The following is a 25,650-nucleotide window of genomic DNA, read 5'->3' on the forward strand; positions in this document are numbered from 1 at the left end:
CACAATCCAATTTGGTGGAAATCTACCTGGATACTCAAGGTTGAGTTAAATTTACCAACTATTTGTAAGTGCCTCCCTCACGCTCCTATTTGTAAGATGGAGGGAGATGGAGAGCAATTGAAACCTAAAAATCAAGTATTCAGCAAAACATTGGTGAGACCCACCTGTCTGTGCAACCAAGCAACTTTATTTGATGAAGTGATGCCACAACCTGCTGGCTGCAAGTGGTAGATGTAACCTTAAAGAGGGCTCGGCATGCCAAAGCCTGGGAAGCAAGCTGCTTTCCCTGAACAACGAGGAGGCACATGTCTAAATAGAGCAGGCACTATGAACAAAAAAGGCATCTCTCTGGCTAGGAGGTGCGAGCAGCTGATTTGTCCATAGAGTCTAGACATCACTCCTAACACTGCACCCTCCACCCCAGCCCAGCCCAGCCCACCCCACCCAGCCCTGCCAGACAAGGAACTCTCTCTGCAGTTCAGTTCCGAGCTCCTCTCCTTCCTTGTGTCTGCACTGGCATATGAGGTGAAGCCTGGTGTCAGAGGCCTGGTCTTTGATTGACACCTCCCATCTTTAGCATGACACACCCAGGGACATAAGCCTTCACATGTGTTGACTGTGGGTTTTCTCTTTAACACTCAAGAGAACTAAAGAAGGCTAGTGTTATTCGACAGTTGAAGTTTCTTTAGGAGGAAAAAGGCACTTTCTTCTCTGATTTGCACCTGCTCATTCAAGAGCAAGAAAGCGGAGTCCTGCCTGTCTGAGAGAGTATTAGGCTAATAGTGTTTGAGGGAAGAGTAAAGTTACCAGATGCAAACAACGTGTGCCTTCCTGGGAGAGCCTCGGCCTGGGAATGTGCTGCCCTGGCCCACCTTTTGAACAAGCTGGAAGAAGCCATTTGTGGGTATCAGCAATGGTGGGTCTGCACACCAGGAACTTCTTGAAGATGCTAAAAAAGTATTTTCTCACTCTGCAATTACACCATGCCCGGCATTCTAAGAGGGGAGACTGAGCAACATGTGTCTTTTCAGACCATTCAGGGACCATAAATTCTACCAAACAGCACCGCCTTTTCTGGCGTTGCAATTAAAATGGCACTTTACCCATAAATGTAGGGCAGTAACAATAATACTATCTTGGGCTAAACTGGCATCTTTGTCTTAAGAGTTCATGGCACTTCCTTTGGAAGGAAGGGATAAGCGTAACTGTTTTCATTTTAGTGACATAGAAATGAAGGGGAGAAGAGGGCATAGCACAGTGACCGTAGACACACGTATCAATATCAGACTAGACACAGGCCACGGTAGCTGGCAACGCAGGGCAGCCCAGCAGCTGCTGGCCTCATCTCAGTGTCAGAGGCCTGGGCATAGCAGACAACGCGGAGGAACAGGCAGGAGCTCGTACTCAGAGGCACAGAAGGAGGAGACATAGTCCATATGGAGCTCCTACTTAATCCTCCTAAGGACCCTGTGAGTGGGTGTGGCTTTCATTCTACACATGAAAAAACAGTCCCAAAAGTTCACCTATTCAGGAACCGAAGGGCAAGTTTGTCTGACAAAAGCTATGTGTCCTTGCCAAACCAGTTTGGCTCAGTGGATAGAGCGTCGGCCTGCGGACTGAAAGGTCCCAGATTCGATTCCGGTTAAGGGCATGTACCTTGGTTGCGGGCACATCCCCAGTAGGAGGTGTGCAGGAGGCAGCTGGTCGATGTTTCTCTCTCATCGATGTTTCTAACTCTCTATCCCTCTCCCTTCCTCTCTGTAAAAAATCAATAAAATACATTAAAAAAAAAAAAGCTATGTGTCCTGCCCCCACACCAGCAGGACTTCTGTAACTTCACAAGGCTGAAATCCACTGCGTGGACAAGGCTGCCTTTAGCAACAGAGCCTCAGGGCTCCATCTGAAATTCAATTAGCTTAAAACTGCTGCCAGGAGCCACTGACACCTAAGGGCGGGGTCCATGATGGTCTCAGGCTTTGGGGTGGCAGTGGGAAAAAGAAGTTACTTTATATATGAAGTCTAATTTTGGGTGCCTTAGCTAACCTTAATCCATTTCTTGTACTCGCTATAGAAAGCTCCTGTACAAAGAAGCTCTCATCTGCTTCACCATATATAGAATAAGCACCCATCACCACGCGTCCTTTAAGAGGTGACTTAGTCTTTGGTCCGCATGAATTGGGTCTATCACTTTTACAGTGTATCGCTTCAATAAAGGATGAAGAATTTCTTATTTTCAGAATGTACGGCTGTGTTATTGACCTACAAAGGCCTGAGGCCTGCGGTGTGGTTGGACTGTGCTGGGCTGGGGTTCATGTCTTTATACGTCACATGCACCTTTCTCATTAGCTGCTGCAATTGATTTTTTTTATTTTTATTTAATGCTGAGGTAAAAAAATATTTCATGTAGTTAGCCATTTGCTACCCCAAATATACTAGAAACATTTAAAAAGGAATTCGTTTCTCCTTAGTGAGAAGCAACTCTCAACATGTAATAAAGATCAAAGAGATGTTTTTTTAAAAAAGATTGGCCAGCAGTTAAGTATATCACTGACTTTGTTTCAGGTTTACTGTATGTATTGCTGAAGTGAGCAGTCATTGATTTAATCTCTCTTCTTGCCCCAGTCTTCATATAAGAATATTAAGATACTAGAGGCCCAGTGCACAAAATTCATGCACTGGGGGGGGGGTTGGTCCCTCAGCCTGGCCTGCACCCTCTCGCAGTCTGGGACCCCTCAAGGGATGTCCGCCTGTCTGCTTAGGCCCATTCCCCTGTTCCAAGCCGACAGTTGGAAATCCCTCTCACAGTTCGGGACCCCTTGCTCTTTACCGCCGGCCTGCTCACCGCTCCTCAACACTCAGCTTGCTGCTCCTTAGCGCTGCCATGGAGGCAGGAGAGGCTCCCACCACCACCACTGCACTTGCCAGCCGTGAGCCCTATCTTTCTGTGTAGTTGTCTGTGGGCCAACTGCTCTCTTCCTCCTCATTTAGGGCGAGCAGCATCTGAGGGCAGAGCACGCTGCCGTGGAACACAGAGGGCTACCTGGAGCTGAGGGGAGTGGTCAGGCCCTTGGGGTGAGAGGTGGACACAGAGGACGCTATCTCACCCAATTGTGGGGCAGGCTAGCCAGCCTTCATCTGCCTGACCCCACCCAGGGTGGGGCCGAGCAGGGTGTCTGCCTCTCCATTCTCCATCCTTCTATCTGTGACACCTGTGCTCTTGCCAGGCCTAACCCAAAGTGAGTTCAGCTCAATCCCTGAATGTAAAAGGACACGGGGTGGTGGGGGGGGGTGCTCCACTCCAGTGCCCCCTGATTCCCAGCAACAGGACCTGGTCTCAGGATGGTGGCCACAGCTGCAGAACATAGAACTGTTTCAAGAAAAGTTAAAGGTGGCAGTTTATTCACATTGTGGCAAAGACACCTTCAAAAGTAACATAAGTGGGTAAAGTCAGGGCCAAACCAGGCCATTTCCTCATCCAATCTCTCTGAGGCACGTGGACAGAACCAAGTCTCAGTTCTTCGCAGGACACTTCCGTTTTTGTTTTTTTTAAGCCTAAAGGACAGTAGTCTGTCTCCATTCTTATTCTGTGGGATTTTGTCATCGTCGGATAAAAGGATACGTACCATGGGGCAATCCTCTCGAAGTACAATATTCCAGTTGCACCCATGTGACGACAACAGCGCCCCGCAGAGGGAGGGAGCCGACAGATGGGGAGCAGGGAATTCTGAAAACCAAAGCAAAGGTTCAGAACACGGAAGAAGTCCTTGGTGTTCTGGTGAGAAACTTGGACTCCTTCCTCTGCGATCACACAACTGTCACACGCCAGGCAGTCACTCAGAAATATCTTGGCATTGGCCAACTTATGGAATTCTCCCTTCTCTCTGTTCTCCTGAGCCGGACTCGACGTTGACTGTGGCATTCTCTTAGTCATTGTTTTGTGTGTGTTTTTCCCCCAAACATTACCAAGTTTTTATGAATATAACATACAAAGATGCAGCCTCCTTTGTAGGAACAGGGAAAGAAGGGGTGGTTAAGTAAGGCACACGGAGCTGCAGCAAGCACCAGCTGTGGGGAGGGCCAAGCGGGAGAGGAGGTTGGTACTGGGGCCGAGGCCCTAGAGCCGTTGCTGGAGAAGTAGGGATCCCTCTGAGTGCCACGTTCTGAGGCTGAACTGATTGGTCAAGCTGAGGCAGAGGTGGGTGGCCATGTCAGCCATCTTTGGTGCTGTTTACCCTTTCCCACCCCAGCTCTGCTGTAAAACCCCAGAGCCCTGGATGCCAAAGGCCCCCTCCAGAGCAGAGGCCCTGGAAGGGGGAGAGAGGAAGTGAGTAGGGTAAGTTTGAAAGCCGATATGCCTGTGTGCTGAGGGATGGCCGGAGACAGTGGTGAGAGGTAGCAGGGGAAGGGCTCTCATACATACCCTTCTGTGGGGCCACAGGCGAAGGAGGCCAGGGGAGCAGGGTAGGGATGGGGCACCATGGCCCCAGCCTCTTAGGCACCCCTGTCTGTCCTCTGCAGTATCCATGGAGGAAGGGGCTTCCTCTGAGGAAGGGCCAGGCCAGGCCAGGTAAGCATCTTGAGTTCTGGCTGAGGTGATGGTCCTCACCCTGCGATGCCTTCTAACTGGTGATGGACCCTGGCCTGACTCCCGCAGCTGCAACCACTGTGACCCAGGCCTGACTCCTGCCAGCGCCACCACCGCCACTGCCGCCAGGACCCAGGCCTGACTCCACTGCCGAGACCCAGATGTTCAGTCGTCTGTCCAGTCGTGACAGCCCTAGGCTATTAGTATAGACTAGAGACCCGGTGCACAAAAATTTGTGCACTCGGGGGGGAGGGGGTTCCCTCAGCCCGGCCTGTGCCCTCTCGCAGTCTGGGACCCCTCGGGAGATAACAACCTGCTGGCTTAGGCCTGCTCCCGGGTGGCAGAAGGCAGGCCCAATCCCTAGGTGCAGCCCCTGGTTGGGCTCAGAGCAGGGCCGATTGGGGAGTTGGGGCGCCGCCCCCTGTCATGAACAGAGCAGGGCGGATTGGGAGGTTGCGATGCCACCCTCAGTCACGCTCAGGGTAGGGCCGATTGGGGGGTTGGGGCACCGCCCCCTGTCACACTCAAGGCAGGGTCGATGGGGAGGTTGCGGCACCACCCCGTCACGCACAGAGCAGGGCCAATCAGGGGGTTGGGGCGCTACCCCCTGTCACTCACAGAGCAGGGCCCATCAGGGGGGTTGGGGCTCCGTACCCTGTCACGCATAGAGCAGGGCCCATCAGGGGGTTGGGGAGCTCCCCGTCACGCACAGAGCAGGGCAGATCAGGGGGTTGGGGCGCCGCCTTCTATCACCCACAGAGCAGGGCGGATCAGGGGGTTGGGGCGCTGCCACTGTCACACTCAGGGCAGGGCCAATGGGAAGGTTATGGCTCTACCCCATCACACACAGAGCAGGGCCCGTGGGGCTGGGGGGTTGGGGCGCCGCACCCTGTCACACACAGAGCCGCAGGGTGATCAGGGGGTTGGGGAGCTACCCCCTATCAGGCACAGAGCAAGGCTGATCAGGGGGTTGGGGTGCCTTCCCCTGTCATGAACAGAGCAGGGCGGATAGGGAGGTTGTGGCCCCGCCCCCTGTCACACACAGAGCCACAGGGCGATCAGGGGGTTTGGGCGCTGCCCCCTGTCATGCTGATCCTGGTGCTGGGAGGCCTCATGGCTCCACTGATCCCGGTGCTGGGAGGCATATTACCCTTTTACTATATAGGATAGAGGCCTGGTGCATGGGTGGGGCTGGCTGGTTTGCCCTGAAGGGTGTCCTGGATCAGGGTGAGGGTCCCCACTGGGGTGCCTGGCCAGCCTGGGTGAGGGGCTGATGGCTGTTTGCAGCTGGTCACACCCCCTTCAGGGTAGGGGTCCCCACTGGGGTGCCTGGCCAGTCTGGGTGAGGGGCTGAGGGCTGTTTGCAGCTGGTCACACACCCTTCAGGGTGGGAGTCCCCACTGGGGTGCCTGGCGAGTCTGGGTGAGGGGCTGATGGCTGTTTTCAGGCTGGCAGGTGACTAAAGCTCCCAACTGCTCCTTTTTTTTTTTTTTTTTTTTTATTCCGGGCCAGCTTTAGCTCTGGCTCCAGCTCTGAGGCCTCTGCTGCTGAAAGCAGGTATCTGGTTTGTTTGGGTTCTATAATCGAAACACTGTATCAACTCCAGCTCTGAGATCCCAGCGGGCTGAAAGCAGGTTTCTGGGGTTTTGTTTAGCTTCTATATTTGTAATAATGTTTCAAACTGCAAGCTCAGAGGCCGGCAGCGGCAGGCGGGGAATGCTGGAGTCCTCTGTCACTGAAGCAAGCAAGCCTCATGTTAACTTCCAGCTGCCTGGCTGCCGGCCGCCATCTTGGCTGGCAGTTAATTTGCATATCTCGCTGATTAGCCAATGGGAAGGGTATCAGACATATGCTAATTACCATGTTTTTCTTTTATTAGATAGGATTATATAAGCAATTATCAATCCAAAGTATTTTGTTAGAATGGCACATGGGTTTTTCACTGTATTAGAGGTTGTAGGAGAAGTCAAAGAGACAAAAGAAACCATCCCTTCCCAAATGTAGGATGACAGTAGACTCCTCCACCTTGAGTATGGCACATAGCAGGTTTCAGTAAGAGTCACTGCCTTGCCTGGCCGGTGTGGCTCAGTGCTTGAGTGTTGACCCATGAACCAGGAGCTCATGGTTTGATTCCCAGTCAGGGCACATGCCCATGTTGTGGGCTAGATCCCCAGTAGGGGGCATGCAGGAGGCAGCTGATGCAATCAATGATTCTCATCATTGATGTTTCTATCCCTCTCTCCCTCTCCCTTCCTCTCTCTGAAGTCAATAAAAACATTTCTTCTTCTTTTTTTTTTTTTTAAAGAGTCACTGCCTTTCCGCCCACCTCTCCTCCTCAGAAGTACCCTCCTGCGGAAGTGGGGAGGTGGTCTTGTGATAAACCCTTTGCTTGATTGCCTGAGTAAAGGTCTAAAGCCAGAGCCCCAGTCTAAGCACCTACCTTCCCCATGCCTCCTTTTATGACCTACAAGATGAGAATAGAACCTGCCCTCTGTGCAGTCATCCAGAGATGTTTTTATGATCCAGAATAAGAAGGGCTATAGAACGGCAAAGTTTTATTGATTACTATTACTCAGCAGGGAGTAATTCCCAGGCCTACTTTTTTGGGCCTGAAAAACCTGGCAAGGGCTCTTCTGACTCTACCCAAGACTGATCTCAACTCTGAGCATAAAGATCAGTCTGCTACATAGCTTGAAGAGTCCTTATCATTATGCCCTGAACCATCCACTAGCTATCCTTAGGGGCTAAGAAAAAGCTTTAAAATCCTCTATGACCTTCTCAGCATGATTTTCTAAAAATTATAAAATGTTCATCTTGAAACATAGGTAGGCATACTCTGCTGGTTGGGTCCAAAAGAAATAGCATGAGCTGGGATAAATGAGATGTTACTAGAAACCTGGGCTGTTTGTGGACTCCTAGAGAACAACGGTCCTCTAGAAAACAGCTATAATATCTTTAGGAATAATTTCCCTTCAGAGGCCCAGGGAAAACATGCCAATTGGACTTTTACCGAAGAAAGGTTTATTTTGTTTGGTACAAGCAAACCTGGGTAAGAGCTGTGCAGGTCAGTCCGCGGGGTGACACTGCCACCTTGTGGTGGGCACACACTGCAGCACGCGGAGCTCAGCAATGGGAACATCACACATTCTCTCTGTTCACAGTATAGCCAGAACTATTAAAAAAGAAACCACGTTTCCAGAACAGCCCACCCTATGGAGAGGCCAATTCTTCTAGAAATGGCCCATAGTAAGAAAAGAAATAATTAAGCTTGGCATTTACTGTGTGATATGAGCTAAGCACTCTTTCTATCCACTCAATTCTTAGTGCCAGGTGTACTGAAGCATGTATTTTTTTTTTTTTTAAAGCTTGACTGAAAAAAAGTCGGAAACATTTTACTTCATATTACACATACTTTTTTTTTTTTATAAAAAGGCAGAAACATTTAGGGTAACAACACTTAACAGGAAAAAACCTTGAGCTAGAGGACCTTGAGAATCAGTTCTTAAATGTTTTGCTTTCACATAGTCTTTTTCATGGTTGCTTGTGTCATGTTGAAGAGATAAGCTTCGTAGATTATATTTAAGAAGTTGTCGTCATTCTGGAAAACAAAACCAAAAGACCCAAAGGAATGTGATTGGGGCAAGAACAAAAGGCTTCTCCTGTCTTGGAGCCGGCCTGGCCCTTTGAGCCCAGGATGCTCATCTCTCCCTGCCTGTCTGACAGCTGGCGGTTTTAAACTGCACATGCGAAAGGTAAGTGGGGCTGAAGCCAGGCCAGATGAGTCTGCTGTTGTTTTTCAATGGCCAGCATGTCACATACAGCACAGATGGGCCGCCCAGCTATGTGTGTATGGAACAGGGCTCACTCATGAGAAGCCTGGGTCTGTCAGTCCCCAACAGATGGCTGGCTAGGAAGGACTTGATCCAAGTCAGTGGTTCTCGATGTTTGGTTAGGAGACTGCTAGCGAATACTTTGTTTTTGGCATTAGTTAAGATTTTACTTGCAATGTGCATCCTTGGTATATCAAAGCCGGTATAATTCTCCATTAGCTATGGAAAGTTTCTGGCCTTGGCAAGCAGACAGCAGTTAGACCAGCAGTCTCTGGGCTCTTCTGCCTGGCTACGGGCTGATGGAGAATCACGGTTCTAATCAGCGGTTTGGTTTTTAATGATGGAGACTTCTGCTTCCCACCCAAATCCTTTAAAGCTTTAGCAATTCACTCACATTGCACATTCCCTCTTGGCACCCACACACAGAGTTAGCATTATTCTCACGTAATGAAGGAGAGCTACATATCCCTGTTTTTCTTACAAAGTGACCACAAAGTCCCTACTGTGTCCTACCAACAGGCAAACACTAAAAACAAACTGCTTAGTGACTTCTAACAGTTCACCAGGAAAGTATGTCTAAACGTGGAAAAAGTATGATGTACACAGAGAGTGGGGGAAATAGCGCACAACATTGTACAGGGACTGCTCTAGGCTTTCAGTTTGGCCCCTGCACAGAGATCTTTGGAACAATGTGATTAAATGGAATGAGCCAGAAGAAATATGAAACTTTAACATTTAAATATGTTCACTTTATTGTTCTCAGATGTTCTATCTAAGTCCGTATGAACTTATCATAAATGGCTTTAAAAGGTGGGAACTGTTGGCATCCTGATATTCGTGACCTAGTAAAGCATGATCATTTGTTGTCCCTCTTTAACAGATAGTCTTCCACTTTCCAGCCCAATTCCTTCCATTCTCTCTAAAATACGTCACCTTAAAAAAATGTTTTTACTAATAGAGACCATTTTCTTCTTAAGATGAGACAGCTGCAAAAGTGCTAGCCTGCTCTCTAAAAGCCATCTAAAAGCCTGCTCTCTAAGCCAAATATCACAAAAGTTTTCTTAAGACTGTCTATCAAAAAAGTACCTAAAGATGTTGGCTGAGGTGTGTGAAGGCTGGGAAAAGCATCCTGCTTTTCAAGGCCTGCCACTAATTTGTGGATGTGCTTTGCTGGGCAGACAGCCCAGAGGCTAAGTTACTACTGCGGCCCCCACTGCGGGCAGCAGGAAGGAGCGCTCTGGAGCCAGACTGGGGTTGGAGCCCAGCTCTGCTATTTACTAGCTGTGTGACCTCGGTTTCCTTGTCTCTAAAATGGAAAGATGATAGTGTTGCTGTATAAGGACCCAATGACTTAAGGAAAGTAACGCATTATAACAGTGCCTGACACAGCTCTGTGTGTTAGCTGTTATTATCTCATAGAGACAAAACTCATGGCTGCCAAAGAAGTCCCGTCACTCTACCCTGTCCTAATTAGCAGGCTTCAAAATTATTTGTAAAACAGCCCTAGTATCACAGCCATTACTTGCTCCCCTACCTGCCGGCTCCTTGCTCTACAGTCTGCTTGAGCTCTCCACTAAACACCAGCGATTGCGCAGACAGCATCACCTCTACTTCCAGAGGTGAGCTCTCGGTTTGGGTGCCCCCAGCATCTACGGTCCTTGATTATAGTTTCTGCTTCCTTCTTTTCTGACAGGTGACAGACTGGAGGACTTAGTCCTCCTCCAAATTACAAAATCCTTAAGGCGTCAAATCACCTAAAGCTGTAGTTAGTATTCTGAACCTCACCCAGCCAAGTACAGAGCCACTGTGGTTTAGGGTGAGTTGTTACATCGCTCTTATTCCTGGGCAGTTCTATGTGGGCACTTGCTAACTGAGGCCTTATCTCAGAGTGGCAACCAGCTGGCGAGCAGGATTGGCAAAGGTAAGAAGAGAGATGATGGCCCTCCTACCTGAATGAGGAACAGCAGTGCTTCCTGAAGCTGCAGCTTGGTAAGTGGGCTGAGTACAGAGGGCTCTGGGCTCTGCAGAGGCAGGAAGAGGCTGGTGGAGGCGGCAGCTGGATCCTGGCTTCCCAGGGACAAGAGCCCACGGTCCCTCTCCTTTGATGGGCTACAGGTGGGTTGTGTGAACACCATGGGGGACATGAGCAGAGAAGGAGCAACTGTAGCACGGATGCACTGAGGTGAGATGACCTGCTCAGAGCAAACACATACAAAGAGGGCAGGTGTAAGTAGCAACTCATTGATACAATGGGTACAGAGACAAAGGGCCCACTCGCTTGCAAGAGTGGATATCGGTGAACTTAAATCCGAATTGTTCAAAATTTCACTGAATTGGAAAAGCTCAAGGAGAACTGATTCCTGTTCAGTTCCCCACGTTTCCCTTGTCCTTCCTGAGCAGCTCCGGCACAGTCCGCTCTGGTGGCTTTGTTCCCTCTGCATAGAGTGCTTGGCCTCTGAGCAACACTTTATTTTTCTGCTTTACTGTCATCCCTTGGCAACATGCATTTAGGACTGCTGGCCGTTTCCTCAGGGCTAGTTGTCTACTACTCGGACCTACAGCTCCAACAACATGCATGAGTTGCTGGAGGGACACACGTTTCCACTCGATGTCTCTACGGAGGAATTTTTGCGCGAGTGGTCCTCCTCGCTACTTCTCACCAGGAGGGAGGCATGATTCCCGGGTCCATCTCTCCTGGGTCCTTCCTGATGGGATCTGCCTGCCTGCAGAGAGCACACACTTCCTGCTTTTCCGTGCTCGAGTGGCTGGGGCAGGTCCTGGGGCTGGTCATGCCAGCACTGCCAGTGACTTGTCTGTCTGGGCGAGTCTGTCTACCTCACTTGGCTAACAAACACAATACCAACAGCTTTTGCAGTTATGCTAGTGACACTTTGATCCCTGTTTCACTGATGCCTACAGCTCTTTCTCTCTCATCTGTTTCTAACTCAGGTGAGAAAATGTTATTATCATCCTAAAGCTCCATAAGAACTCGAGGAGGGGTGTAAAGGCCAGCGATCATGAAGCTGCTGTAATTTTATAATCGTTCCCTTGCTTTCTTTTTGGGCAGAAACCAGCCCTGAGGAAGGCAGGCTGTTACCTATCCCACTGCTATTCTGAGGAGAGGGCCTGAGGCGGACGCTCTTGAAGGAGGATGGCCAGCACCGTGAGGCTGACAGGGTGCACTCTGCTCCTCTCTCCACACCGGTGAGCACTGGAAAGCCAAGAGATTTGTGCGTGCAGACATTTATGTCCAAGTATCAACCCCAATTTTCCTAGCGTCAGCTCTAAACCATCAAAGAGAAAAGGGGACAAGATTACACGGAAACGAGGATGAGTGACAATACTGTTTCCATAGAAATAGGTACTCAGATTTGAGATTTTATAAAAAAATAAACACAAGCTCTGTGACTCAGTGCCTCATAGACACAAAGACTTATGCTCCATGCTTATGATCTTGGTTTTCAAAGAGTGGAAGATTTTGTTGGTTACTTGCCAAAACATGACAAACAACCAATGATGAGATATGTAATAGGGAGAACTTCCTAATTTTTAAACCTATTGCATTTTCAATGAATTTGTACCAATCCAAATGAGAAAACAGTCCAATCTCCAGATGTTAGCCATGGGCAATGGAACAGCTTGTGGTTTTCTCTGTTCTAAGTTACTGATGAACATAGAGATCATCTTCCTCAAAGGATAAACAATTTCTAAAAATTACAATATTTTCCTCTCTGGAAATGTGTGTGTGTGTGGTGGTGGTGGTGGTGGTGGTGGGGGGGCATGGCATAGTTATCTCTCTCTCCATCTTCATTAAGCTATGCAGAGGATGCAAACTAAAACAGGCGGCCTTGGCAGAGTAATGGCACTTTTCTTCCATTGTCTCCCCTGCCCCCCCCCCCCCCCTTGCCAGGCCTGTGGGCTCTGCAGAGGCAGCTTCTGCTCCTGACCACTCTGCACCCATGTGTAGCACAGTGCCTGGGAGGGAGCAGTGCTCAGAGATATTTACTAAATAAATGGATAAGCAACGATTACTTGGACTACAATAACAAGAGGAGGTCAGACATTTCCTATCCCAGAATGAAGATTAGGATCCCCTACCATGTCTATGTTCTTTCCCACATCCATGTCTTCAAGCCTGATGAACTGCAAAGATTTAACTCTACAAATAAAGTATCTGAAAGGAGGGAAGCTCCCATATTGCTAAGTGAAGCAAAGATTCTCTTTCCAGGCAGGAAGTTAAGGTGATACAATATGCACAGAAGTGGCTTTGCAACACTGTTCAGGACAGCTATGTCCCTAGAGCACAGAAGCTGACTGCATTTCACTGCATCACAGTGATAACCCCCACCCCCACCCGGTGGATCTTTACCTGGAAAAGGGGAGTCTGCTTTTCCGTGCCGGATGTCTTGTCAACCCAGGGTTCCCAGGGCTTCCCGGCTCCAGAGCTCTGAGTTAGCACAGGAAACTTCGCCGCCAAGGCTGGCCGGTTGGACATGTGCAGCTGCTGCTCCTGCTGCACAAGCTGAAGCTTTTGCAGTAACTCTTGAGGGGAGATCACTCCAGAACCACTAGTCTGACTGCCAGAAAGGGCGAGCATTTGTCTTGGGCATGCGGACTGATCTTTTTCATGAGCCTGATGTCCTAGTGCCTGAGGTGGAAGGGAGCCATTGAAATGTACCAGTGGCGGCTGAGCCACCGCCTTTACTGGAGCGGCAGGGGTGGCAGCAGGGAGGGCTGTGAAGCTCAGGGCTGCTGGGCCGGCAGGTGCTGGTGCACTAGGGTCGTACTTGTTCACTGCCCCTGGGGTGCTCTGGAGCTTCTCTAGCAGGTTCTGAGTTCTAGAAGCACCATGGACTCGATGGGATGCCCCAAAGCTCTGGGGAGACCCCAGGAGGACAGGTCCAGTAAAATCCTCCCCAGCAGGAGCCTCGCTGCCATTTTTGTAGGGCTGGTTTTCAGGCAGCTCTGACAATGGGTGGAGGTCTGCGCTCCTGACCAGGAGTTTCTGAATGGCTGGGCATAGCTGCTTCTCGATGGAGGGTGAATGTCCTTTGGGTTCCTCATAGGACAGGGAACGGATAACCCCCTGCCGGATTGGAAGTTTCTCTTGCTGCTGGTGGTGGAGGGTCTGTGCAGGCCCCACAGTTTCCTGACATGTAGCTTTGTCCTGCTTCCCAAAGAGTGCTGTCAAGGACAAGTGTTGGGGTGCAGGGTCTAAGGTCTGAAAAAATAAAAATGTCTCAATATGGATCTACATACAATTTGGTTATATGGGGGCTATGAAACATAATTCACCTAATCAATAGTTTCTTCTATTTATAAAGGATTAGAGAGTATAAAACACTTAATTACAATAAACTTCACAAAACTGAGACCCAATGCCAATTATTTTCACAGCATTCTGCCCTACTACTCTCAAGATAGCTGTTACATTTTAGTATCTGTTGAATGATGAAATAAGGATGTGAGCTTTGATAGATTGGGAACCACTATGGTACAAAATTATATACACCAGAAGGTAAATAATCTCTTCAGCAGGAAGTCCATCTAACCCTGCAAAGTATAACATCCTGAGAACACACAGGAACATGAGGATTTCAGAATTCCTGGTAGCTTTTTGCACAATTATAGAAATTTAGGGTGAGAAAGAAACATGTCAGTTAGTCTAACTTGATCCTTTCAACTGTGTGAACTCTGAGAAGAAAGATACCTCCTAAGTAGCTAACAGGGCTCAATTTTGTTTAAAAGGAGCCTACAAGCCATTTCTACCCAGGGGCCTCTGACACAAATTGCACTTCATGGTGAAGCCTGCACTCTATTTCTGCCATCTGAACCAGCGCTTATAAAGGAGTTCCTGGAATCCTATTTCGACCAGTGGGATGGAGGCTTTCCCCATCCAATCAGAGCTGTGTAGTTCTGACCAACCAGAGTGGCACTATTGGTGCTTTTTGGACCAATCAAATTTCAAGGATTTGGAGTCCTCATTTGCATGAGGACAGACCAATCAGGGACCAGGGGCAGGGACTTCTGTCTACATAATTCAGCTTCCCTCTGGCTCTGGGAGCGCACTTTGCTCCTTCCATGGGAGACTCAAGACTCTGTTTCCCTTGCTGAGCTGAAATCTTGAAGATGTCTTACAGGAGCAGAGCAGACCAGCACAGCAAAAAGCAGATTGGCACAGAGTAGAGCAGAGTTGTCCAGCTCTGGGCCCAGTGCTGCCTGGCCCAGGGCTGCCTCACAGCCATGCTGTATCACAATGGAGCTATGTTGCACTGAATAAAGTTTCTTCTTCACTGCACCCCAAATTGAGGATTCCTGTTCGCATTGAATTGGTACAAACTACTATTGGCTGACAACTATATATTAGTAGCTTTAAAAAACCATCAAATCAAAAAATCTACCTTGGCCCCGCCAGTTACAAAGTTGCTTCCTTCCTGCTCTATATCATCTCTGCCTCTTTCTGTTGCTAAGAAAACAGGAGCTTCATTCTCAAATCAACATATTCTCATTTCTCTATTAAAATAACAAATTTCCATGGAAAGCAAACAATAAAAGTAAAAGATAATTAGAAAAGACTTATTTTTAAAAAATTCAATATGAGACTTTGAGACTTTCATTAGCTTATCTTTGTCTTTTGGTTCCACTTCATTTTTAAAATTAATTTAAACCAATTCCTTAAAAAAACAAACACAAAACCTTTAATGAGGCATAACACCTAAGAATGGAAACAGCCACATTATATTTACAATAAAAAATGGGACTTTTACCCTGGCCCGTGTGGCTCAGTAGCTTGGGTATCATCCCATGCACCACAAGGCTGCCAGTTCGATTCCCAGTCAGGGCACATGCTGGGTTATGAGCTCAATCCCTGGTGGGGGTGTGTGTGCAGGGGGTAGCTAATGATGTTTCTCTTTCTCCCCCTTTCTTTCCTCTCTCCCTAAAAATCAATTTTTAAAAATCTTAAAAAAACAATAATGGGGGTCATAGGTTAGCAATTTTGTTAATGCTTTACTATTCTGAAATATATATATATATTCATTCAAAAACTGCTATCATAATGAGATGCAAATACAATGACAAATCATCAGGTCTAAAAGGGACTTTTATACCATTCCTTAGGACAGGAATCCCATTCTGTACACCCAGTAACCTGGCATTGTACCTGGTACAAAGGAAGTGTTCAGAAATGTTAAACTGAATTTTGTTGTCTTGGCTGCTTTGGGAAACCAACCATCAACCTCAGCAGAATATGGGCCTCTTGGGTAATATTCCTGTTAACTCTGATGATATTATTAGTTTGTTGTTGTTGTTTTTTTTTTTTAAACCCACATTATCCTGTAAGGAGTTCAAGTCCACAAGAGATTATGGTAAATGCCAAAAGTAAAAATTTTAACCCCCTTTGAGGAAAAGTAAATTATTATTAATAAAAGAATCTCTAATTTGAAATCTCTTTTTTTAAAAATTTATCCTAAAGGATCCAGGCCCTCCTCCCTCGACTATCCTCTGGGTGAAAGTTTGCTAAGAACCTTGTACAGACGCCATAAATGAAAAGCAGAGAACAGGGCACCTGGCTGGGCTGAGGTTCGCGCTGCTGCTGGTTGTCACTGGGCTTCACTGGAATGGGTTTGATGAGATTGGGGTTGTCATAAATGGCAGATGAACTGGTTATCTGTTTTGGCTCCGAACAGGTTTTACACTGAAATAGAAAAAAGAACCGTTTTTTTTTGTTGTAAAAGAAGCTTTATTCTTTTAAAAAGAACATACCTTCCTTCTTGTTCTCTATTTTATTTAATTGGTAGCTATTTTTTGGTAGAGTTTTATGTACAAAATCTCTTAATCTCTTTTATATTTGAGTATAAATAAAATTTACTTATTTCTTTTTTAGTTACACAATTCAGTGCCCTAAAATATTACTAACAGTATCAGCCTTCAAGATCTAGAACAGCGGTTCTCAACCTGTGGGTCGCGACCCCTTTGGCGGCCCAACGACCCTTTCACAGGGGTCGCCTAAGACCATCCTGCATATCAGATATTTACATTATGATTCATAACAGTAGCAACATTACAGTTATGAAGTAGCAACGAAAATAATTTTATGGTTGGGTCACAACATGAGGAACTGTATTTAAAGGGCCAGAAGGTTGAGAACCACTGACGTAGAAGGTCTTAGATACCTTGATACTTTAAAGGCTATCTATATACTTAAGAAGTAATAGTTTAAAAATATAGAATCTAGTGATTTTTAATGATAAATAATGATACAAACTATTCCTTAAATACCGTGTCTGGATTGCAATAGGGTTTTATTCACCCATTAGCAACTGATTTCAAGTTGGAGAGTTCCAACATCAAAGTAACTAACCCTTTTTGGTCTACAAACCAAAAAGTAAAGCTGACTCAAACTACTGATTTAAAAATTACTGACATCATCTTTATTTAATAAGTGACTTTTTGGATAAACAGAATAATTCAAATCTGAGTGTTCTGAGCCACTCACTACAAATTAGAATTTCACAGAGAAAGAGATGAGACATGCCTCATCATTTCAAATACCGAGTTATTATCACACATCAGTCTAACCAACCATGCAATTATCAACACAGTAGGATTCAAAACAGAAAGAGCACAGCAGCGATGTCGGCATCTGACTTGTTACAAATAAAACTGAGTATAAAAACGCTCCCTTCCTTACTACAGACTCTCTATAGCATTGTTGGTTTCAATTGTACAGTCAAGGCCCTAGCTCAGGAAATATTTCACACTGGAATGTGTGACAAATACAATATTGTCCCTCAGAAACCCAAGGTTCCTAATGTGTCTTACAGTTATTGGATTGTATTTTCTAATTCAAGGATAGAGAGGTGTGGGTCAATTACCACCATGTTCACTTAGGTTTATAAAGTTAATTGTACGAACGAGTAATTATTTTCTTTTAAGAATTCTGTAAATAATTGGGATTTGGCACTAGTATTAAATGGGATGTGAAATACTTTATGAATCATAAAATGTTATTTCTAATTTTTCTGAAGTGAATGATGGTGATTAGTGGCATGAACCAACAGGACTGGCTTTTCAAGATATGGCTAAGCAACACAAGACAAGAGTATAGCCTAAGATATAGTCACTTACAAAATTTTAGCACGGAAAGACTTTAACTTCTGCTTGCGTTTAAAAGAAAAGTGGATGCTTAGCTTACTTCCACCAAATGACCCTTCTGTACTCCTTCATTCTCTCTGTGTTCAGGGACCTTGAATTTTAAACTAAGAAAAAAAAAACAGATTTTCCCCACCTTCATTATGCACATATCTCTGTCTTTTGCTTGCATAACCCCAGATTGACTTTTCTAGGTAAAACTGCTTTCTATGTTACTGCAATTGTCTACTTATCTATGAATCCTTGCTTGTATATGAAAATAGCTCTCTATCAAATTTCTCAGAATTAAACATTATCCACCTCAATAGTTTGTAGCTCATTTTCCAGTTGTTTAATTTTATATTCTTCTCCGACCCAAATAACTTTAAAATACTTGGAAAAAAATCACAGTTTTATAAAAAGTGTATAATGGATTCTTCACAGAGACAAAAACTATGTCACATAATTTTAATTTATCGCATACAAACACAAACATATTATCTATGCCAAGAGAAGAGTCTGAAAGGAAATACAACCAAAGTGTATTTGGCTTTATAGGGTGGTCTTTCTTTTTATTTTTTCTCTTCTTTTTAAATTTTTATTTATTTACTAGAGCCTGTGTGTGCACTGGTGGGGTCCCTTGGCCTGGCCTTTGCCCTCTCGCAATCTGGGATCCTTCAGGGGATGTTGGAGAGCCGGTTTTGGCCCGATCCATACAGACCAGGCCGAGGGACCACACCAGTGCACAAATCTGTGCACCGGGCCTCTAGTATGCATATAAGATCTTTGGTTAATTTCTTTCTGCCCTCCCTGCATCCCCTTGCCTCTGAGATTCATCAGGCTGTTCCATGTTTCCACGCCTGTGGTTTCTGCTCCTGCGTTGAGTCTCTGCCCCTTGGTGGTCAGTGTGCATCATACCTACTGGATGGCCGGTTGGCCGGTTGCTTAGGCTTTTATATATATAGATTTTAGAGAGAGAGAGAGAGAGAGATCAATTTGTTGTTCCACTTATTTAGGCATTCATTGATTGATTCTCGTATGTGCCCTGACTAGGGACTGAACTCACCACCTTGACATGTCGGGATGATGTACTAACGAACTGAGCTAACCAGCCAGGGCTATTTTCTTTTTTGTTTCTGAATTTTTTCATGAACATCAAAAAACACTTAATAATTTCTTTAATTTCATAAATAGATCTCAGCAATATCTAGAAGAGAACTATTAATTCTTGCCTAAAACCATAAAATTCAAAATAGTCCACTTTTGAGTAGTAAGGACCTAACTATGTAGCCTACAGGTCTGGCCTGGTTCGTTTTCTTCCTGAGTTTTGTTATTTATGGTTCATTTGCATCTCTACAAGAAGGAAGGAGGTAAAGGAGATGCCACTCAAATTAATATCATTGCTACTTTACAGAAAACTCATAGGAAGTTATTTCTTAGGGAGAAAGCATAAAATATTAACCCAAAGAAGTGTTTCAAATTATTTTATTAACTTTACATAAAAAGTTGTATCTGGTACCACTAGGCTTCATTTATCAATATCATATACCTATAGCATAAAATGTTTCCTCCTCAAAATTTTTTTGAATTTTCATGAACTTAAAAATTTTTGAGTTGGAAAAAATCTCAGAAGTCATTTATTTAGTTTAATACTTACACAGAGAAGTAAAAAATTTTTTATACTATCCCCAATATGTAATTATTCAGTCTCTTCTTGAATATTCCAATAATAAAAAATTCACTTCCTCATAACAAGAATTCTGAGGTAAATAAAAAGATGTAATGGATGTTAATGGAGGAGCACAAACATCTGGTGGGTGGATCAGAAGTAACATGATGGGCAAAGAATATGTGAAATGGGGCCTTGAAAGACTGATGATATTTTATAAGTAAACTAGAGGCCCGGTGCACAAAAATTTGTGCACTAGGGGGGAAAGGGGGGGGTCCCTCAGCCTAGCCTTTGCCCTCTCGCAGTCTGGGACCCCTCGGGAGATAATGACCTGCTGGCTTAGGCCTGCTCCCGGGTGGCAGAGGGCAGGCCCAATCCCTAGTGCAGCCCCTGGTCAGGCTCAGAGCAGGGCTGATTGGGGAGTTGGGGTGCCGCCCCCTGTCATGCACAGAGCAGGGCGGATTAGGAGGTTGTGATGCTACCCTCAGTCACGCTCAGGGTAGTGCTGATTGGGGGGTTGGGGCACCGCCCCATCACACTCAAGGCAGGGTCGATGGGGAGGTTGCGGCGCCACCTCCTGTCATGCACAGAGCAGGGCCAATCAGGGGGTTGGGGCGCTACCCCCTGTCACACACAGAGCAGGGCCCATCAGGGGAGTTGGGGCTCTTTACCCTGTAACGCATAGAGCAGGGTCGATCAGGGGGTTGGGGAGCTCCCCCTGTCACGCACAGAGCAGGGCCCATCAGGGGGGTTGGGGAGCTCCCCCCTTGTCACGCACAGAGCAGGGTCGATCAGGGGGTTGGGGTGCTGCCCCCTGTCACACACAGAGCAGGGCCGATCAGGGGGCTGGGGAGTTCCCCCCTGTCACGCACAGTGCAGGGCCCATCAGGGGGTTGAGGAGCTCCCCCCTGTCACTCACAGAGTAGGGCCGATAGGGGAGTTGGGGCACCGGCCCCTGTCACACACAGAGCAGGGCGGATCAGGGGGTTGGGGCACCACCCTCTATCACCCACAGAGCAGGGCCGATCAGGGGTTTGGGGCGCCGCCACTGTCACACTCAGGGCAGGGCCGATGGGGAGGTTATGGCTCTACCCCGTCACACACAGAGCAGGGCCCGTGGGGGGGGTGGGGGTGCCGCACCCTGTCACACACAGAGCCACAGGGCGATCAGGGGGTTGTGGAGCTCCCCCCTATCAGGCACAGAGCAGGGTTGATCAGGAGGTTGGGGCGCCTTCCCCTGTCAGGAACAGAGCAGGGTGGATAGGGAGGTTGTGGCCCTGCCCCCTGTCACATACAGAGCCTCAGGGTGATCGGGGGTTTGGGCGCTGCCCCCTGTCATGCTGATCCTGGTGCCGGGAGGCCTCTCAGCTCCGCTGATCCCAGTGCTGGAAGGCATGTTACCCTTTTACTATATAGGATAGAGGCCTGGTACATGGGTGGGGCTGGCTGGTTTGCCCTGAAGGGTGTCCCGGATCAGGGTTGGGGTCCCCACTGGGGTGCCTGGCCAGTCTGGGTGAGGGGCTGAGGGCTGAAGCTCCCAACTGCTCCTTTTTTTCTTTTTTATTTATTCTGGGCCAGCTTTAGCTCTGGCTCCAGCTCTGAGGCCTCTGCTGCTGAAAGCAGGTATCTGGTTTGTTTGGGTTCTATAATTGAAATAATGTATAACTCCAGCTCTGAGATCCCAGCTCCCTGAAAGCAGGTTTCTGGGGTTTTGTTTAGCTTCTATATTTGTAAGAATGTTTCAAACTGCAATCTCAGAGGCTGGCAAGGCAGGCGGGCAACGCTGGTTTCCTCCGTCACGGAAGAAAGCAAGCCTCATGTTAGTTTCAAGCTGCCTGGCTGCCGGCCGCCATCTTGGCTGGCAGTTAATTTGCATATCATCCTGATTAGCCAATGGGAAGGGTAGTGGTTGTATGCTAATTACCATGTTTCTCTTTTATTAGATAGGATGAGAGGGAATAGCATGGGAAAAGGCATGAAGGCACTTTCAGGAAGCAAGATTGTTACTCTGTTTGGTAGGAGTTTAAAATATTTGTAGGGGGCAGTGGGAGTAGAAGGTATTGGGTTAGAAGAATCATCTGAGCCCAGCTGGTGTGGCTCAGTGGTTGGATTCCCGATCAGGGCACTTGCCTGGGTTGTGGGCTCAATTCCATAGCTCATCATTGATGTTTCTATCTCTCCCTCCCTCTCCGAAATCAATAAAAAAATATTTTTAAAAAAGAGTCTACAGGTTCATAGATACTAGGCAATGAGAAAACAAGGATTTAGGCCAGAGCAGTACCATGATCATACAGGTTACATTACATCATCTGGCTGTTAATGGCAGAAAGAATAATTTCTTCTGTTGTTTACCTCACAGTTGGAACAACTGACATTTTGTCTATAACATATTTGATTGAATATCTGCACTTCTTGTCAACACTGTAAGAACCCATCTGTGGGAGCATAATGATGAACAGAACATTGTTTTGACCTCAACAAGTAACACTGTTGTGGGAGAAGTTGACTTAACTGTAAAAATTGAGAAAGGAGAAAGTAAGTTCTAAATACTAATAGATGGTGAGTTCAATGGAAAGAATAATTAATTTGAATGACATGATCTGGGAAAACTCCACGTAAAAAGTGGCATTTTAACTGGTCCTTGAAAGATATGTAGAGTCTGAAGGGCAAGTAAAATGAGGGGAAAACCATTCCAAGTTGTAGGTACAGTATAAAGAGACGTCTCCAAAGCCATGAGTGCGTGTATGAGTTCCATGTTATTTTATGAGACAGTCAGGTGTAGCTACAGGAGGCAGAACTGGAGAGGCTAGGAAACAAAGTTTATTATACTCACAGGTCCTAGAAACAGGAGGCACAGCCCACCACACAGGGCCACATGGGGAAGCCTCTAGGTGGTCCGGAAGGAGAGAACAGGAGCAGGGGAAAAGCAAGACTAAAGCCTTTTGCTGGAGTTTCTGCCCCCTAGGACTATCTCCTTTGAATCATTTCAGCAGGATATTAACCATAGGGGTGGTCCCTAGCTGCCTGACCAGCCCTGATAGGAGTAAGGCAGAGGAATATTGCTTCCTGGTGTACACAGATCAGATAGTGGAGGGATGGCTCAGGATAGTTAGTTTGCATATCAAAGACATGTTTCTGGTTGGGTTCTTTGTTCCCCCTAAGAACTGGCAAGCTCAGGGAGGCGCAGTCTGTCACCTATTAGAAGATTGTTAAGGTGCCAAAACATTCTATATAATAAAAGGCGAATATGCAAATCAACTGAATGGCAGAATGACAGGTCACTATGACACACACTGACCACCAGGGGGCAGATGGTCAACGCAGGAGCTGCCCCCAGCCCGCAGGCCCCAGGACAGCCAAGGCAGGTGCCAGTGGGGGCCCCTGATCGCCCCGCCAGTCGCCCCACAGAGGGAGGCAACCAGCAGCAGTGGTGGGGGGCGGGGCTGGCAAGCGGGCAGTGCCAGGCCGGCCAAGGTGGGTGTCATGGAGGTCCCACCAGTCACCCCACAGATCAGCCCTGATCGCTGGTCAGGCCTAGGGGACCCTACCCGTGCATGAATTTTGTGCACTGGGCCTTTAGTTATAAAATATAAACAGTACAGTGTGTGTGTCTGTGTGTGTTTTTTGAGAAGAGAGAGGAAGAAAAAGTATTTATTCAATATTTACATTTATTATTTACTGGCCACATAGAACCAAAGTTCCTGGGAGGTAAAATTTTACTTTTTAAGATTAACCTATAGTGTGCCTACCATAGTACAATTAAAGTATAATTCATTACTTGACTAGTTGCCAAGTCATTAGGATACCTTTTAAAGATTTTAAGAAATAAAATAAACAATATAGAAATAGTTATTACGGACTAAAGCTGGAATTAAAGCATTTCTGTCCAAGCCCTATGATAGAATAATGAAACTCTCATTTATTCATATTTGTATTCATATTCATTCCTTCATTCAACAAACATTTATTTGGCATTTATCATGTGCCAGGAACTTGGAAGAAGACTAGGGATGTTCTTTGTACTCAAGGAGCTCACAGTCTAACAATAAAGGGTGAGTCAACAATCAAGTCAAAGGCATGTTAAAGACACTCAGCCAATTGTCCTTTAGTATGTCCCACTTCATTCAGGACTTTTCTGATTGTTTCCTTGTGGTGTCATTTGTTTTCTATCTGCTCCTTACTCCTTCCTCTTTCATTTTCTGTAAACTAGAAAGTTCAAGCTCAAGACTTAGATTCAGAATCAACTCTTTTGGCAAGAATATTTCAAGGTGGTGCTATATGTTTCACATCATATCACAGTAGGAGGCACATAATGTCTGGTTATTCAATTTTTAATTATGTTATCATTGGGTTCAGGTGGTGGCACCCTAAACCCTTTCATCAATTCTTCTCATATTATTAACATTATTGATGATCATTGCCTGAATCAATTATTTTACTAGAGTGTTTTTAAGTTCTATTACTCTATCTACATTAAGAAGGGGAATTCTTGGGATTCTTTAATAGAGAAGAACTTCCCCTCCTGAACAAGGACTATTTGGTTACCCTGAAATATAGTCCATACTGGCCAGGTAGAATAAATGCTTAATTATTTTTCATTAACTATCAATTTTCAGAGGAAGGAGCTGGTGTCCTAATATCTCCAAGGATAGCCAATAATTATATTTTTGTTTTATTTTATATTTTTGGTTGCTTGCTCTCTCATCTCTATGAACTCATAGATTTTATAAATTCAGTGGGTTTCAATCCACTGCAGTCATTCTTTTTTTAAAAAAATATTTTTATTGATTTCATAGAGGAAGGGAGAGGGATAGAGAGATAGAAACATCAATGATGAGCCTACTGGGGATTGAGCCCGCAACCCAGGCATGTGCCCTTGACTGGAATCAAACCCAGGACCCTTCAGTCCGCAGGCCAACGCTCTATCTACTGAGCCAAACCAGGTAGGGCTGTAGTCATTCTTGTAGATGTTAGAATTTGTTATTTGGTTGGTGGTCCCTTCAAGCTGACTGCTGTACCCCTTCCACATGATCCTATTTGTTTGACTTTCATATCCTGGAATTAGGAGTTTCTTTAAAGAGCCTGGAAACCTTTTATGAGGAAATAGTATTTAGAAACAATAATCTGGGGGCTAGAGGTATTTATTGCTACTGGGTTGTCACTTATTTCTAGGTCTTTTCAGGGGGAAAAGTTAATAACTACATATTTAAGAAATAAAATGTCAACTAATTCAGACATTTGCATTTAAAATTTAACATTATATATTTATTTTTTTCTCTTACACTGAATGTTTTATTCTGACCACAAAGTTGACCCTTGAACAACATGGGTTTGAATTGTGTGGATCACTTATATGCAATTTTTTTCAATACAGTACATGTGCCTCAGTGGTTGAGCATTGACCTATGCACCAAGAAGTCACAGGTTTGCCATAACCGGTTTGGCTCAGTGGATAGAGCATCGGCCTGCGGACTGAAGGGTCCCAGGTTCGATTCCGGTCAAGGGCATGTACCTTGATGTTTCTAATTCTCTATCTCTCTCCCTTCCTCTCTGTAAAAAAAAAAAAAAAAAAAAAAAAAAAAAAAAAAAAAAAAAAAAAAAAAAAAAAAGTCACAGGTTTGAGCCCTGGTCAGGGCACATGCCAGGGTTGCAGACTAGATCCCCAGTAGGGGGTGAGCGGGATGCAGTCAATTAATGTGTTTCTCTCTCTTATCAATGTTTCTATCTCTCTTCCCCTCTCTCTTCCTCTCTTTCTAAAAATCAATAAAAACATATTTCAAAAAAATAAATACAGTATGTGTATTTTCTCTTCCCTGTGATTTGTTCATAATAACATCTTTTCTCTATCCTTTCATTGTAAGAATACAGTATATATTATATATAACATACCAAATATGTGTTAATCTATTGTTCATGTTATTGGTAAGTCATCTGGTCAACGTTAGATTATTAGTTAAGTGCTTGGGGGAGTAAAAAGTTATATGTGGATATTCAACTGTGTATGGGGTCAGTATCCCTAACCCATGCATTGTTAAAGGGTCAACTGTACTCATTTATTATATCTTATGACAGCTGAAAAATTGCAATGCTAACAAAGCCACTGAATGAAGTTTGTAATTTCTTTGTAGTTCTTTCTGTCCTTAAAATATAATCCACTAAGGGTATTTAGTTCAAATAAGGAGTTCTGAAGTCACTCTAATTTTTTTCTAAGTAATTATGTCATAATATATTTAATTATGTACATTTATTTCATCTAATTTTCAAATTCTAGGTTTTATTTTATTTTCTAATTTTATTCTTTGCCCATGTTTCTAGAGAGTGTTAACCTTTTACTTCTTGATTTTTATAAAAGCGCTTTATAAAATAGGAAAATTAACCCTCTGTCTGTTATTTAGCTGTAAACATTTCTTCTTAGTTTTCAGTACCTTTTCCCT

The 25,650-nt window shown here is 45.5% G+C and overlaps 1 protein-coding gene across 4 annotated transcripts in view; it reads right to left on the reverse strand.

Annotated features, from left to right (window-relative positions):
• Window positions 1–7,898: 7,898 nt before the first annotated feature.
• DCP1B (decapping mRNA 1B) overlaps window positions 7,899–25,650 on the reverse strand; it is a 55,660-nt gene continuing 37,908 nt past the window's right edge. For 2 of the 4 annotated variants that reach the window (XM_059683966.1, XM_059683969.1), the window contains 4 exons: window positions 15,983–16,111; window positions 12,785–13,636; window positions 10,365–10,607; window positions 7,899–8,183 (listed from right to left, as the gene is read on the reverse strand). In XM_059683966.1, the coding sequence (XP_059539949.1) occupies window positions 8,103–8,183; window positions 10,365–10,607; window positions 12,785–13,636; window positions 15,983–16,111 (1,305 nt within the window). In that variant the 3' untranslated portion in view covers window positions 7,899–8,102. The remainder of the gene's footprint in view (window positions 8,184–10,364; window positions 10,608–12,784; window positions 13,637–15,982; window positions 16,112–25,650) is intronic. The other 2 variants (XM_059683967.1, XM_059683968.1) reach the window with 2 other exon arrangements.

Source organism: Myotis daubentonii, chromosome 2, assembly GCF_963259705.1.
Source record: "Myotis daubentonii chromosome 2, mMyoDau2.1, whole genome shotgun sequence".
Lineage (NCBI taxonomy): Eukaryota > Metazoa > Chordata > Mammalia > Chiroptera > Vespertilionidae > Myotis > Myotis daubentonii.